Here is a 17,086-nt window from a genome sequence, read left to right on the forward strand (position 1 = left end):
TTTACTCAGTATCTAGAAGCTTTAGAAAACTTCATGTAAAGACTGTGACTTAGAACTTCAACAAATGAATGGCTTGTGTAGATTTGTTACTTTAGGGCTGCAGGTTGGTGTCTAAATTTACCCTGAAAGCTGAAAAACACAGCCATTAATAAAGGCAAAGCTTATAAATTTTAATGCCATAGCCGTCTCTCCGTTCTCTAAATGTAGTGCTTCCGAACACATCATCTGACTTACATTAGAACTGATTTTTTTATGTTAAAGAGTGATGTTGAAATAGGATTCTGCTGTATTTTGTTCTGAGTCTTTGCTTTTTGCTCTGTAATCCTTTGAAACAAATCTCTTAAAAGAATTTGTTATTACTATTTGCTCTGCTGGTGGGGTGTCTTGTTTATTATGTGTGTTTCTGTACGGGTTGGATAATGATGAGTTCATTTCCATCCAGGAGCGTGTTGATTCTCTTTTACCTCATGGGCCGTTTCGCCTGAGTATGCCCTCACTGCTTGGCCTTCCACATGCACGAAGGGGGCTCTAGATTCATGGACGGTTAGGAGCCCAGGTCTTTTTCCTGAAGGAGTGTGATGCGATAGAAGAGATGCAGTAGTTGTCAAGCTGTGGAAACAATCACCCAGCTGCCAAGCATTCTAGAGTGAAAACTTGGGCACGTTGGCATCTGACTCACAAATTCCCATTTCTCTAATGAGATAACCTAAGTGATGTAAAAGGAGGCAAAAACGAGAAAGAGATAATTATGTCATCATTATTAAAATGATAGTACTAATTATTAGATGTTTACTGGTTTTTAGGTACCCAGCTAAGTGCCTTACATGCATTATTTCATTAATCCTTCCAAACAATAACAACAAAACCCTGGATTGAGTTCTCTGTTATCCTCTCATTACTGGTGAAGCCCCAGGGGAATAAAGTAACCAGGCCAAGTGTACGTAACCTAGAAGTAGAAGAATACATCAGACCTGTTTTGTGTGATCTCTGAGCCCGTCCTCTCCACTACTGTATTACCCATGTCCTAAAACATGAAGGTATACCTGTTAGAGGCAACGTCTGTATGACCAGACTGAGGCATAAATGAGCATTGACTCACTTCCTAGAACCCGGTGATGCTCTCTCAGGAGGCAGAACTGTAACTTGGAAAGAGCCAGCCAAAGGGTACCTTCCTGGATTTGGAGAGGCAAGGGCAGACTGTGGGATAGGTAGGGAGTTGCTGTTTGAAACACATTTTATGTGTGTGAGGGAGAAGCACTAGAAAGCAGCGTTGTTGCAACTACCAGAAAGGTATCTGGGCAGCAGGGCCACTCCCTGATCGTCTGCCAGCCCAGGGGATGGCATAGACATGTTCCTGTCCCCAGTGGCCACGTGTAGCTGGAGAGGCTCTTTGTCCCTGACACGCAAGGCAGCAGGGAAAAACCCAACAGAAGAGCCTGTTTCTCTCCTAGGGCTGTGGCTCTGATTACTTCTCCCCTCTGAGCAGAAAGGAGCTCTCCACGTAAATTAGCATCAGTCTGCTCACTCGCTCCCCATATTAGAGAAGCATTTTAATGGCAACCAGCTGGAGACTAAAGGTACTCTGAGAATCTACCTGCCCTGCTTATGGATAAACACCAGCACTGAGTTGACTCCTCCTGGTCCAAAGATGGAGTAAACAGAAAAAAAGAAAAAGTAAAAAAGAAAAAAAAGAAAAACCCACACGGCTTGTGAAAGATTTTGTAGCAAAGAAAAGGGAAGATAACCTAACACTTAACATGCAAAGGAACGACCTACATCTGACAAAATTATTATGAGAAACAAGTAAATTTTAGAAAGTAATTTTTAGACACCATCTGCTTTGTGTCTTAAAATTCAAGGAAACATAGACTTTGAAGTGAGGCTGAATGGTGGATGAGCCCAGACTATGATGAAGAGTGAACTGGCAGCAGAGCTGGGGAACAGAAAGCACAGATGTGGGAGGCAGATTGCTGGCCTGGGTCCTGGCTCCCCCGCTTCTAGCCCTCCACCTGGGTCATAGCCCTTTCGGGTTTCTCGTCTGTAAAGTGACGATGACGATACCAACCTGATATGCTTGTCAGAATTTAAAAGGCACTAAGAGAATTAAAGCATGTATTAGAAGCAATGGTGAAAAATCTGTGTTCTAAAAAATCGAATCCATAACAAATTTAAGAGGTTCTCTCAGAGCCCAGAGGAAAAGATTACAGTGATAAAGCAGAAACAAAGACACGTGTATGTGGAAGACGGAGTGGAGACCCACCAGTAAAAAAACTGACGTTCCTCAAAAAGACCAGAACAAATAGAATGGATGCTGTAAAGGAGATACAGCAGAATCTTTAGGTCAGAAGGGCTTTAGGGCAGGAAAAATGCCAGCCTTAAGCATTGGAGAAGGAATTATTTTAATTAGGCAGAAAAGTAGAAGTTTTCCCTTGAAGGGAGAAAAATCGACCTGGCCTTGGACTTGTTCCTGTGCACTATTGAACGCAGGAGGTGATGGAACCCTATCCAGTGTTGAGGGTTACCACCAAAGAACTTTTTCCCCCAGACATGGTGGTGTTCACATAAGAAGGAAATGAAAATTCTCGTTTGGCAGAGAAATAAAATATTCTCATCCAAAAGCTGCTTTGAAAAATAAATGCCCTAAAGATTTGCCTAATTGGAAATAAGCATCAAGCGTCAAGCATGGAAATAATGGTATAAAATTGTAACAAGAAACAAGAAATTGGTCCTCCTTATCCTTGGTTGGGGCGTTGAAGTACTTAGGGGAATCTTGGTAGACTCCTCGTTGAACGTTGTCCCAAAGCCGAGTGTTCACAGTTACACATGGTTCTGATGAGCAGCCTGGATTGAGAGTCCTGTTCCAGAAGTTTAATTAGGGTAAAATATGTACAGAGATAATTAGGAAAGTGCAGATATTGCCAAAAATATGGAAAAGAATTTCCATTTTCTCAAATTTATGCTAATTGATTTAAAAATAGATAACTTTTATAGGATACAACAGCAAATTTTAATAATTGAAGAGACAAGATTACTTTTCAGCAGCAAGACTTGATTTTATGAAAAAGTCCTCTTTTTTCAAATGTATATCTAATTTATACATGATACCAATCAAAATTATAATTTTTTAGGTTTATTTTATCAATTTTTGAATTTCGTCCAGAAGAATAAGCTGGTAGCATAACAAAGTTTTAGAAACTGATTTTGTGAAGGAAACTTGTACTACTGGTTGGTAGGATTTAATAATACAAATTAAAACATTTGTACTGGCAAATTCTGAATGGAAAGATAAAGGAAACAATAGAAGGTTCAAAAACAGACCCAGTATTGTAGGGATAATACAGTTCGTAATGATAAAAGGGACAATTCCTCACAAAGACATAAATGTTTATATGACTAGTAACAGAGCCTCAAAATACAAGACACAAAAACAGATTTAAAGGGGAAAAAAAGACAGTTTCAAAATTATAGATTTAAATACCTCTTTCAGTAGTTGATAGAACTAGTAGTTGTTAGGAGAGAAAAAAACAGTAAAAACGTAGAAAATATGAATAACACTATGAACACCTTAATTGACATTCGTAGATTATATTCAGTAACCTCAACAGAGTTAAATGAGGAACCAATAAGGATAAGCTATTTAGGAAAACTCCAAGTATCTGGAAGCTTCTGAAAAAAAAAAAAAAATTCATGTGTCAAAGACAAAATCACAATGAAATCACAATAATTTGAAGTGAATGACAGCAAAAATACATCAAAGTATTTGAGATACAGCTCAAACAGTACTTAGATGAAAATTTAGTGCTTTAAGTGCTTGATGGAGAGGGACAGTGAGAGAGGGAATACAAGCAGGGGGAGCGGGCTTTTTCCTGCTGAGCAGGGAGCCTGACATGGGGCTCGATCCCAGGACCCTGGGATCATGACCTGACTGAAGGCAGATGCCCAATGACTGAGCACCTAAGCGCCCTAGAGTATGGGACTCTTGATCTCAGGGTTGTGAGTTCAAGCTGCGTGTTGGGCATGGAGCTTACTTTAAAGAAAGTGGGGGGAGGGTTAAGAGAAAATGGACACATTCTTAGCTAAAAGGAGCAAGAACACAAAAGTAGACAAATAACCATATTGGGAAGGGAAAAAGGGATTATCACTACAGATTCGACAGACATCATAGAGCTATTAAGTGAATATTATGAACAACTTGAACATCCTACATGAAGTAGGCAAATATGTTGTTAAATACAACTTGCAAAATTGCTGTGAGAAAGAAAAAAGCCCAACAGCTTCATATCTATTTTAAAAACTCATTAGGAAAAATCTTCCCCAAAGGAAAACTCCAGGCCTGGATGATTTCGCTGGTAAATGCTATTAAATATTCAAAAAATATATTGTTAATGTACACAAACCTTTTCAAAAAATACAAAAGGGGGCATCATGGCCTATTTCATTTTATGGGGCTAGCAGTACTCTAATCCCCAAACTGAAAAAGATATTTAAAGAGTAAAGAAGGGAATTATAGACTGATAGCTCTTATAACTACAGATGCAAAATAAACAAACAAACCCAAACAAACTACTGGTGGTGGGACTATAAATTGGCAAACTCTGAAGAGGAATTTGGTAATTTCAGAAGTCTTTAAAATATTTTTATTATTTAATCCAGTAATACCACTGCTATAGATTTACTCTTATACATGTTCCCACAGGTTTACCTCCAGGTGGGTTAGAATGATTGAATACAAACTCAGTGAGAAACAATGAGATTTTAAAAATACATTAGATTTGTTTATGCAGTGCTGTGAAAACTACTGATATAGGGGTGCCTGGGTGGCTCATTCCCGTTAAGCTCCAGTGCTTGGTTTTGGCTCAGATCAAGGTCTCAGGGTCATGGGATCAAGCCTTATGTTGGTTTCTGCACTTAACGCCATCTGCTTAAGATTTTCTCTCTCTCTTCCTCTGCCTCTCCCCCTCTCCTCCACTTGTGCACTCAGGTGTGCTCTCTCTAAAATAAATAAATCGATGAAATCTTTAAAAAATACTGATATAGATTATTGAAATGGGAAATAGCAAATTAAGTGGGAAGGCTACTTAAATGTATTCCCTTAAGTCCTTGATGATAAGTATGTTTTTAATACATCGTTCAAAAAAATACAGAGTACAAGGCAAATTAAATGATGACTGCCTTTCAGTGATTGAATTATGGATGGTAGTTTTTTCCCCCTTTAACAGTATTTTCCCACATTGGCTGAAAAAAAAAATAAATTAATTAAAAAAAATTAAAAAAAATAATGATAAAAAATATATAAAATAGCTCAAATATGCTTATAGATTTGAATAAATACACTTAGTTTTTTATTACTGTTGAAATAATAGTGCCTTTCTCATGAAATTTAAAACTCTTGCTTTTTTTTTATATGAAAAGTTCATTTAGTCATAGGCATGACTTATCCTGGTAATAGAAGACCATTACTTCTGTTAACCTTAAATAACTAACTGGTATGTGTAGGGTACACTCCTAGTTGTTCTTTAAGTTACAGAGGTGTAAAAGTCATTGTTTTAACTATCTAGTATTGATAAAGATGTAGCTGATCATAGCAATTAAATGTGTAGAGCCGCACTGGCAGGTAAGTTGATGGGTGTTCCAGTTCTGATTGATGGTTGGTGGCTGCCTGGAGAGATGAATTAGGACAAATTGTGAGGCTGTTCCTGGATTCAGCTTCAAGTGTGCTGATAACTTAATCATGTGTACTCTGAGCAAGAGGACAGAACGGTGCAGCCCTGTGTGCCATTCTTGACCAAGTTAGGGAATAAAGGTAATCTTATTTTTACAGATGTGCGTGGCCCACATATCTGGCCGAGATGGATGTGTGCAAGGCTCTAAGTGGCATATGAGGTCAAAATAAAGGGTTTGGTAATAGATTACTTCTGGCTCCAATTTCAGTGAAGCCAAGCCATTTCATGGATTTTGTTATAATGGTCTACATTTTTGAGAGAAAATTAATGGTTTATTGAAGTGTGACTTCTCGATTTTAGCCTTAAGAACCAATAGTTCTATCCTGATACATGATTCATAATATGCATTATGTATATTCCTGGCATGACAGTTTCCATACATCCAGGTGATCATGTTCCTGAGCAACTATGACATTGTAGGTGGCGGAAGGTTGGGGAAGCGGGGAGGAGAAAAAGCAGGGAAAATGTGCCTCTTCTCTGGCTGACTAATCCAGCCAGTATGACAGGCAGATCATGGGATGCCATGACAGCCCTTCATTTCTTTGCTGTGTATGTCTTGCCACATATGGTGTCTGAAATGTATTCGCTGAAATGAACTTTTCAGACTTTTTGGCATTTAATTCATATTCCAAGAAGTTCTCTTTTGTTCCTGGCTAGTGAATTTCTAAGATTTTGCAACCACTGAAGGGCAGTGACTGTGCTCCAAAAGACTATGTAATTTTTACATTGCTTTTGTACCCTCTGTTGTCTATATTCCCCCTCCTTGTGTGTGTGGGGGTGTGTGCACGCGCATGTGTGGACATGTGTGTTGTATGAACATGTAAACTGGATCCTAGATTATTCTACCCCTCTTAGAGTGAGAATGATCTCTGAGGACAATGGCTTATCTCTAGTTTTCCCTTCTCTTTTATTTACAAGTAGGATTTTTTTCCTTCTTTCTTAGAAGAGCTCATGTTTTTGGAGGAAGGGTTGTTTGCTTAATCTTGGTCTATTTGAACTCTTTTCCACTAAGACAGAAATTTAGAGCTAGATAGGTAAATTTTTATGTTGACTGTTCAGAAAAATCTCTGTTTTTTCCATCCCTCTTGATTTTAAATAACCGTTTTTTAGGATTTGAGAGGAGTATAACAGTTTAGAACCCAGGGACCTTACTGATTTTTAAGAGCCCTGTCAGCCACATGTTTTTTCAGCCTCTGTTTGCAATACAGTCAGACACAGAGACTTCACCCCAGCCCAGTGCAGCTTATTTTATTTCTAGAACAGCTTTTGCCCTTGAAAGTTTTTTTATGATTATGGCTCTAATTCAGTTGTTTGGGAGTCATGTAAATAGTCCAGTACCTCTTTAAACCCCAGATACCTTCAGATACTGAAAGAATGCAGTCATGCCTCTGTACGTCTTTTCAGCTCTCCTGTTTCCTTCTGCTCTTAAAAATTCAGTTTTTTGGGCACCTGGATGGCTCATTTGGTTAAGTGGCTGCCTTCGGCTCAGGTCATGATTCCAGGGTCTTGGGATGGAGCCCCATGTCGGGCTCTCTGCTCAGCAGGAATCTTGCTTCTCTCTCTCCCACTGCCTGCCGCTCTGCTTACTTGTGCTCTCTATCTTTCTGTTAAATAAATAAATAAAATCTTAAAAACAAAAAAAAAACAAAAAAAAACCCCTCACTTTTGTGCTCAGGCTCTTTTTTCTGTTGATCATTATTTAAGTATTTCACCCAGAAGTGAGCCCAGTAGTCCAGGAATTGTCTAGTTCTGATACCTTTTTTCTGTTAATTAATGCACCCTGGAATTGAGTTTCTGGTTTGAGGTGTGGGGGAAGGACCGTTTCCATTTCATTGTTCATGCCTTGAAAATAGTGTTGACTTCAACCCTGGCTTTTTCGTACTTGCTTCTGTGTTTGTACTCAAGAGCTTACTTGTATTTATTTCTGAGAAAGTCCATCTTGTCAGATTGGGCTCATCACTTCAACCACCCGTTTTGGTTTTATGTCATTGGCACCCAAGACAGTGACAGAGTAGGGTAGAGCTGAGGACAGAATTTCTTAGTCTTGCAGTTATAGATCAGTATTAATGCTTTAAACATACTTTCAGTTGATGAGTAAACCATTTTTTCCTGTTGAATTGTTTTTTACATTTAAATAATACTCTGTGAAGAATCTTTTTTTTTTTTTTTAAGATTTTATTTATTTATTTGACAGAGAGATCACAAGTAGGTGGAGAGGGAGAGGGAAAGAAGCAGGATCCCACTGAGCAGGGAGCCTGATGCGGGGCTCGATCCCAGGACCCCGACACCATGACCCGAGCCAAAGGTAGACGCTTAATGACTGAGCCGCCCAGGTGCCCCTCTCTGAAGAATCTTAGGAAAAGAACAAAACCCTTAAGTTTTATTAAATTTTATTAACCATATGGTCAGTAACAATGAAAGTAAATATAGAGCATTGAGAATACTCTTAACTTCTTGAAATATGAAGGCATATTTGTGTCTTTTAAACTTCATTTCTTTGTACTGGTTTGAATAGTGTTGTAAACATTACTTATTTTTGAACCTTTTTTAGTGTTCCAAAATACTCTAGTCATAATGATCTTTTATTTTAATTTTTTTAATTTTTTTTAAAGATTTTATTTATTTGACAGAGCAGAGCCAGAGAGGGAGCACAGGGTGGGGGGTGGGTGCAGAGGGAGTAGGGAGCAGGGAGCCCAATGTGAGGGGCTTTATCCGAGGACTCTAGGAGCATGACCCTAGCTGAAGGCAGATGCCCAATAGACTGAGCCACCCAGGTGCCCCCGTAATAATCTTTTAGTGCTCAACAGCGTGGGCTTTGGAGTAAGACTGGCTGGGCTGAATAACAGCTACAGTTGAAGTGACCCTGAGAGTAAGTTAATCTTTCTAAGCCTCAGTCTGCTTGTCTCTAAATTATGAATTAAAGTAAAGGCTATCTCTTGGACTCTATTTTTAGGAGAAAATGAATGTAAAACACCTAGCAATAATAGTAAGGTCTCACTAAAAGTTGCCTTTTATTAGTATCATTTTTTAAAGTATTACAGAATCATTTTGGCTTTTCATAAGATAAAATAATTTTAGCTATAAGTTTTAAAATGTGTGTTAAACACACAAAAATAGACTCAAAATGGATGAAAGACCTCAGTGTGAGACAGGAGTCCATTAGAATCCTTGAGGAGAGCATAGGCAGCAACCTCTTAGACCTCAGCCACAGCAGCAGCTTCCTAGAAACATCCCAAAGGCAAGGGAAGCAAGGGCAAAAATGAACTACTGGGACTTCATTAAGATCAAAAGCTTTTGCACAGCAAAGGAAACAGTCAACAAAACCAAAAGACAACTGACAGAATGGGAAAAGATATTGGCAAATGACATATCAGATAAAGGGCTAGTATCCAAAAATCTATAAAGATCTTATTAAACTCAACACCCAAAGAACAAATAATCCAATCAAGAAATGGGCAGAAGACATAAACAGACATTTCGGCAAAGAAGACATCCAAATGGCCAATAGACACAAGAAAAAGTGCTCCACATCACTCGGCATCAGGGAAATACAAATCAAAACTACAGTGAGATACTACCTTATATCAGTCAAAATGGCTAAAATTAACAAGTCAAGAAACAACAGATGTTGGTGAGGATGCGGAGAAAGGGGAACCCTCCTATACAGTTGATGGGAATGCAAGCTGGTGCAACTACTCTGGAAAACAGTATGGAAGTTCCTCAAGTTGAAAATAGAGCTACCCTATGACCCAGCAATCGCACTACTGGGTATTTACCCTAAAGATACAAATGTAGTGATCCGAAGGGGAAAGTGCACCCGAATGTTTAGAGCAGCAATGTCCACAATAGCCAAACTATGGAAAGAAACTAGATGTCCATCAATGGATGAATGGATAAAGAAGAAGTGGTATATATATGTGTGTGTGTGTGCACACACACACACACACACATATATATAATGGAATACTATGCAGCCATCAAAAGAAATGAAATCTTGCCATTTGCAACGACATGGGTGGAACTAGAGGGTATTATGCTAAGCGAAATAAGTCAGAGAAAGACAGTTTTCATATGCTCTTGCTGATATGAGGAATTTGAGAGGTAGGGCGGGGGGTCGTGGGGGCCAGGGTGGGAAAAATGAAAAAAGATGGGATCGGGAGGGGGACAAACCATAAGAGACTCTTAATCTCATGAAACAAACTGAGGGTGGTTGGGTTATGGGAATTGGATATGTGCTGTGGTGAGTGCTGTGAAGTATATAAGCCTGATGATTCACAGACCTGTACCTCTGGGGCAAATAATACATTATACATTAATAAAAAAATAAAGAAAAATAAAATGTGTGTTAAAATTAATTGGTGGTATGTTTTAATTGTGACCCACAATATAAGTGTTAGATTTTTTTCTAAGAAAATTACATACTCTAGGAAAAGTTGAACATTTAAGTATTTTTCTTTTTTTTTCTTTTCTTTTTTTTTTTTTTTTAAAGATTTTCTTTATTTGAGAGAGAGAGCATGAGAGTGGAGAAGGTCAGAGGGAGAAGCAGACTCCCCATGGAACTTGCAGCCCGACACATGACTTGATCCCGGGACTCCGGGACCATGTCCCTATTGAAGGCAGTTGCTTAACTGACTGAGCCAGGCACCCAGTATTTTTCTTTTTATCGTTACTAATTAGGTCCAACCTACTTAAGTTGATCTGGTTGAACAATTAAAGCCCCAATTAGGAAATCTATATTTGTCAGAACCTCTCTTTGTTATGGCATGGTTTTATTTCTTTCTCAATAAGATCTTATAAAACTTCAGATTCTGATTGAAATTTCATTTCTATCAATGTAGCTAGGTTTAAGGGTTCCTTTAAGTCTGTTTTCATAATTATAGTCCGTGTCTTTAAAATGACTCATTTCCCTGAAATGCATTTCATTCTCAAGTAATTCTGATGCATAAACCAAAAAGTTATCTGCACATTCAGCTCTTCCTTTTTTAAGGGAAAGGCCCCTTCAAACCCAGTATGATAAACATCAAGTTGTTTTTTGTTAGGCGATTTCCTTAAATATTAAAACTTGTATGTGTTGTTGATCTGCCCTTGCCAAAAGTAATATAGTATATTAAGAATCAAATATTCTTGTTATAAAGTAAGATGTCCTAAGAAAGGTAAACATTTTTTCAAGAATGTTAAAAGAATAAGCAATAATAGTTGAAAAGTAGGTAAAATTAGGGGATGTCTATTGGCTTGGGCACGTGTTCAGTTATAAATGCTTGCCTAAATCCAAATTAAGCTAAACTCCGAATCTTGTGGGATGAGCAAAAGAGGAGGAGATGGCAATGAGGGTTAGTGGTCAGTGGGAAGTTATACAGGCGAAGGATGGGAGGGTGTCCTGGCCTGCCAGCATCACATGGACAAAGGTATGGGGGGAGAGAGCGCTTAATAACTATGGGAATGTTGAAGGCCTTTACGCGGAAAAGTGACTGAGGTTTTCTAGGAAAGGTATTCTGAGAACTCTGGTAAGCAGAGTGCCTCTATGATATACAATCTAGGTTTGGGGTGTGAGTAGTGCAAAAATAATGAAGCATGGAAAGTATCTGCTACCCCTGTGGTTTTCCTGAAAATGCTCTTGCCTGGTTTTAGTTTAGGGAGTTAATTGAGTCCTTCCTGGGATCCCCTAGTTCTGACTCAGTGGGTAAACTAATACTTGGTCATCCTTTTCTCAGGAATGAGCTCTGCATAGAGGAGTCTGACATTGGTCTAACTTCTTCCCCAGTTTCCTGTTAAGGTTGGTCCCTTTGTGAGGAAACTTGGCTTCCTCTAACAGAGAAAATGGCCCGAGCTCTTTCCTTAGGAGGCTCTGGGTTAAAATTACATTTTCCTAAGGCCACTGGATGCTACATTTATCTGTGCAGCAAGAATACATTACACACCCATTGTGTATTTGGTGGGTTGGCAGGATGTCAGCTGAATAAAAGTGCCCCTACTTTAAAGGAGCTCAAAGCAAAGGTTTAGGAGAAGACAGTCCTGCCAGGCCCAGAGTGACTGGACTCTTCCCATAATAGAGATTGCAAACTGGGTTTCCTGTCGTCTTGCATTCCCCGAGTTATGTTCAGATGAAGTTTCATGAGTGTTTCCAATACACTACCTTGGGCCATAAGCACCGAAAGACAGGAATGAGTTGATTCAGCTGTTGTTCAGTAGAGAAGTCTAGAGAACGTGGAACCTCTTCTGACAAAAATCAGGTTCTAGATGCTGCGTAAGGAGTGATGCAAGGCTAGCTTCATGGGTGTGCAACCTGTGCATTGGCAGAGGGCCATGCAGTTAGGAACCTCCCCTGCTTGATTAAATGGTATGCTGTCACCATCTTGAAATTTTAAATTTTTAAACAAAGGGCTCTGTGTTCTCATTTTGGACCAGGTCTTCCAGATTATGTAGTCTGTCCTAAATTTATGGTCTGCATTGAGGGAAACTATAGATGAAGAGACCCCAGCAGTGGGACAAGGGGGTGATGGCCCTTTAAAGTCACCAGACACTTCATAGGGAAACAGTAGGCTTTAAATATTCACCACTCTCAGTTGGTAAGGCTAGTCTTCCAACTAAACCAGTTTGGTAGAATCATCCTGCTTCCCTCACCTCTAGGCCCTTCTAACCCAGAGAGAACAGAAACCACTTAGAAAGAGGGAAGAAGATTTGTGTAAAGAGAGAGGTGCTTTCAGAAACCCTCCTTTCCCAGGTGGTACGTATTACCCCACCACAGATCTTTGCTGGGGAAAGGAAGCTGTCCTACATTCAGGTTGGATATTCTAATCAAATTGAGACAGGTTTATGTCTTAAAATGACTATAGGACTTGTATTTAGAAAAAAGTAAGAGGGGAAAAAAAAAAAGAGAGAGAGAGAAAAACCATAGGGGTTTCTCAGGTTTTCATCCAGGGGTGGGAGATGAATTATTACATTCAAAAAAATAAAGAGAGAAGTGAAGGAAGGCAAAATGTACTCGCTTTTGAAATTGCATCTTGAAAGTGATGCTTACTCAGTGTATTGACTACTTAATTGAACTTGAAGAATCTAGAACTCTAAAATGCCTTTTGATTCATAAATCATGTTGACTTTTAAGTTTAAAATGATCCTCTGAGATGATTCTAGCTTAATTTTCATGGTGAAATTGGGCTTTTTGTAAACTGTATTTCTTCATCTAACTTGGTAATAGGAAAAGATAGTTAGAATTGCCCTTTTGTCATTTGCTCTTGTGTTTATCTAGTTGTTGGCTTGCTCACAGTGATCTAAAAATGGAAAAGTCTAGTTGTTCAATGCAGCTACTTTTAAAGTGAAGAAATTTATGTAATATTTCTTCAGAAAACACATTTAATATTTTGGACAATTGGCTTGATTCATTGTGAAGTAATTTAGTTTTTCCACTGGCAGCGACATAGAATAATTATTTTCTAGTGGCTAGTCCACATGACCTGAGTTCTGAAAACATTGCTAGCTTCAATATATTTCTACTATTTTCTGTTTTATGCAAAGACTGTTGTAGGCTAATTATAGAAAATTACATTTAGTGACATGTGGATGTGAAATTAACTTTGACACTGAGGGACTGACACTGAGAGTGAAATGAGGTTACATTCTTTTCTGGGACTCTGTGAACTCTATTTTCATGCCCTTCAACAATGAGATATTTGCATCTTCTTAAATTTTCTAGAGATTTTTTGGTAGTTTAGTCCAACTTCACAAAATATGAATGTTGTGACTTTTTGACATGAAAGTTTCATCAGGTATTTTATTCTTTAGCAAATACCCTTATAAATTCTTTGTGGCTCAACTAAACTTGTAGGAGGTTTATATTTTGTGACTTAACTTGATAAGTATTATGTGAAAAAGAAGTTCTATCAAGATAGACATAATTTTATTTTTGAACTTTCGCTAGAAGTTATTTTAATAGTTGGTATTTCTGCTTTTGTTTTAAACTAGAAGAGACTGTACCTAAAACACAGATCGTTGAAGAAGGGAGCATCATGGGAAAAAACTGTATTTGCATCATTTGCAATTTAAAAGACATTCTTTAAGGAAGAAAATTTGAAAGTAGGCTGAATGGCATGCCAGGCTAGTCAGGGATTGGGGTCACATTCCCTTCGCTCCTCACTCAGCGTCTGACATCATACGTAAGCCATTACTCAAAACAGTTGTGAATATCATTTGGAAAAGTAATCACAAAACCTTCTTATAAATATCTTTCTGTATATTTTTATTTCTTTCTTCAATACATTCCTCTGATTTTGTTCTAGGCTCGCAGGAAGGAGGTATTTATCCAGGAACGGTATGGGAGATTTAATTTGAATGACCCCTTCTTGGCACTGCAGAGAGATTATGAGGCAGGTGCCGGTGATAAAGAGAAGAAGCCAGTTTGTACCAACCCCCTTTCCATCCTTGAAGCAGTCATGGCCCACTGCAGGAAGATGCAAGAAAGAATGTCCACGCAGCTGGCGGCTGCTGAAAGCAGACAAAAGAAGGTATTGAGACTTTCAGTCATTTTTCCTGTATCACAGTGTAGGATGAAGATGCCATTTCTAGGCTTGTTTGTTCTTAAATGGGATAAGTGTCTCAAAAGGCAAAATGCTGACCGATCCTGGTGGCCCTTTCCAAATATAATTCAAAAATAACACTAAGCTCTAAAATGCATATAACAAAGAATTTATGTTTCCTATAAAGGTTACTTTGATGCTTCTTTAAAATACGCTTTTTTGGGGGCGGTGGTGGGGAGGGGACCTTCCCTTTTCTAGTGCTGTAAGACATGCTCTACTGCCAGGCCTGTGATCCAGTATTGCAACCAGGACACTGATCAGATGGTGACGTCCCCAGCTCTTGTCTCAAGTATTTCTTTGCAACTAGAAATTACTTCTGTAAATTATGTCTTTGGAAAATGAAATGAGCATGAGGAGAATAGAATGAAATTTCTGTGGTAGATGTAGTCTCACAACGTGTCATCTTGAAGTCCTGGTTAGTCTCAAACTCGCCACTGGGGTCTGAGGACTGTGTGTGCTGCAGACCTCCAGGCTCCTACTCACATGTGTTTCATTTAAACCAACCTCTTCGCCCTTTCTCACCTCCCCCACCAACACACACATATTTATTATTGTACTTGAGTACATGCTTCCAAGAGTCCTAAGTGATAAAAACCCACTTACTGCCATCAGCCAAAAGGAAATAGAAGTTCAACTTTTGTCCTTCTGATGGGCTGCCCAGACTATTGATTCCATTTATTACAAGAGAATGAGGAAGTCAGAGAAGTTAATAATGTCTAGTGTAACTGGAATTAAAAGTAATCTGTTCTTCCAACCATTCCTAAAGCATACATTTCAATGTTTCTTCTATTTGTCCTTTCCAGAGAGCTTGTTAGAGTTCACATGTAACACCTGGTTGACGGTGAACCCGAATGCAGAATTACTGTAAATATTTACGATACTGTCATTTAATGCGTGTGTTTTTGCCCCTGTAATTATATCCTTGCATTAACCAATGTGTGCCCATGTTCTGGTATAGGTGTTGAATGAAAGCAAACCTCTTCTTCAGTATGTCACGTGGTAGAAAACTAAAGCACTGGGTAAAATAGCACAGAAGTCTAGAAGACCTTCCATGGGTATGGGGCAAAATCAAACAGTTTTACTCTGGACTTTGCAAACCCTTTTACAAAGCCCTGCAGAGCAACCACTGACGTCCCTGGAGGTTTCCAGAAATCCCCTAGGAACCGCAGAAGCAAGAGCCAGTATGTTTCAGCTGATGTCACCGAAGCTCATTTGTATTTCTTGGATGAGACACGTTTCAATTATGTTCTTAACGTGTCAGATGCGCTATTTCATAATAAAGTATGCGGCTGGCTTTTATGCTGCGTTATCAAAAGTAAAGAAAATATTTTTTCTTTGGCGTTGTATTTAATGTATAAAAATGCGTGCTTTCCTACATTTTACTTCAGTTTTGCATTTTATCTGTCATTTCTCTTGTAGGAGAAAAAGGAAGGAACTCATTTCAAGTTGAATCAAAGATTTTATTATCTAGCTGATTTTTTTTTTTTTTTTAATCAACTTACATCCTGTTTGTTTCTGAATGACTGGGTCATTTCCAACCTGGCTGGGAGTGAAAGGAAATTGTTTCTGTCCTATGGGTCCTGAGAGGCTAATACAAAATGAGCCAGTGATCTGTCTCCCACGTATAAGGGGGATACAGGAGTCCTTTATGGCCAAATTCATTGGCCTGTGTAGTCTCAGTGAAAGGTTGCTCTGATAAGCAGTGCTGCTCTTTGTCCATAAAGAATATTCTCTTCGGGTAGATTGTAGCATGTGAGAAGTTAGATTTTGTAGTCTTATCCTGAACCTTTCCTTAAAAAGAAAATATCACATCAGCTGATAAGAGCAAAAACACCAAAGTCACCTGTCACCTTTAGTCCTGAAAGTAAATATTTTAAATAAACATCTTCACTTCTCTTGCATGTAGAATAAATTGAAGCTCTAGAAATCTAAAATCAGAAAGATGAAAAATCCATTATTTTAAATGAGTCCAGTTCTTTAAATTACTGCCAGAGCAGAAGTTGGGGAAAGCAGAAGTCCTATTATCTACAATTCATGTATTTATTATCTGACACTGGACATAGCTCTTTGGTAATTCGAAGACATTTGGCCTGAGCACTGCTCTCATTGGCCTTTCAAGGCGGGAGAAGAGACTCCATGCTCATTCATGCATTGATTCCTGCTGAGACTACTAATAGGAGGGTTAACTGTTTGGTAATTTGTGTGCCAGGAAAATTTGGGCAAGAGTCAATTTGGCAAATGGACTAAGCCTGTAAAGCCACTTTGAATAAGCTAATGAGTAATCATCATGGGGAACTTTGCCTCCAATAATCTACTTTCTGTTTAGAGCCAGTAACCTAGGGGGGAATGATACTTGGGTTTTTAGTATTTATCATGTGCCTCATATGTTAATGGAATTTCTATTCTAATTTATTTTCAATCATGTATTCATACTTATAAAGTATAATTTCCAGCCCTGAAATAGGAAAGACCTTTTAATTTGAACAGAGCCTCTAAAAGTCAGAAACCAAAATAATTACTAGGAAATTCATTCAGAGGGGAGAAATTTATTTTTTTTTTTAACCAGTGAAAAAACTTACAGCCATTCTGTGTATGAGCTATAACTTCTTCTAGGTGGCAGCTTAGTAAAATGAGCATCAGTTGAAAGGCAGTAGATGTGCGAGGCAGGATTCTTAGTTGTGAGCTGGTAAAGCCAGTATTCGTGGAGTTAAGCAAGAAGGTGTTTGAGTTAGCTTACAGCATGGTAGCGCATGGCTGGGAAAGCTAGGGGAGCAGGTCTTAATCAGCCAGCAT

The 17,086-nt window shown here is 38.6% G+C and overlaps 1 protein-coding gene across 2 annotated transcripts in view; it reads left to right on the forward strand.

The window, feature by feature from the left end:
* Positions 1–17,086, forward strand: part of CTTNBP2 (cortactin binding protein 2) — a 155,424-nt gene that overhangs the window by 51,379 nt on the left and 86,959 nt on the right. Inside the window, exon 3 of one of the 2 annotated variants that reach the window (XM_046021022.1) lies at positions 13,997–14,221. In XM_046021022.1, the coding sequence (XP_045876978.1) occupies positions 13,997–14,221 (225 nt within the window). Of the gene's footprint in view, positions 1–13,996; positions 14,222–17,086 lie in introns of those variants that run through there. The other variant, XM_046021025.1, reaches the window with a different exon arrangement.

This window comes from Meles meles, chromosome 10, assembly GCF_922984935.1.
Source record: "Meles meles chromosome 10, mMelMel3.1 paternal haplotype, whole genome shotgun sequence".
Taxonomy (NCBI): domain Eukaryota; kingdom Metazoa; phylum Chordata; class Mammalia; order Carnivora; family Mustelidae; genus Meles; species Meles meles.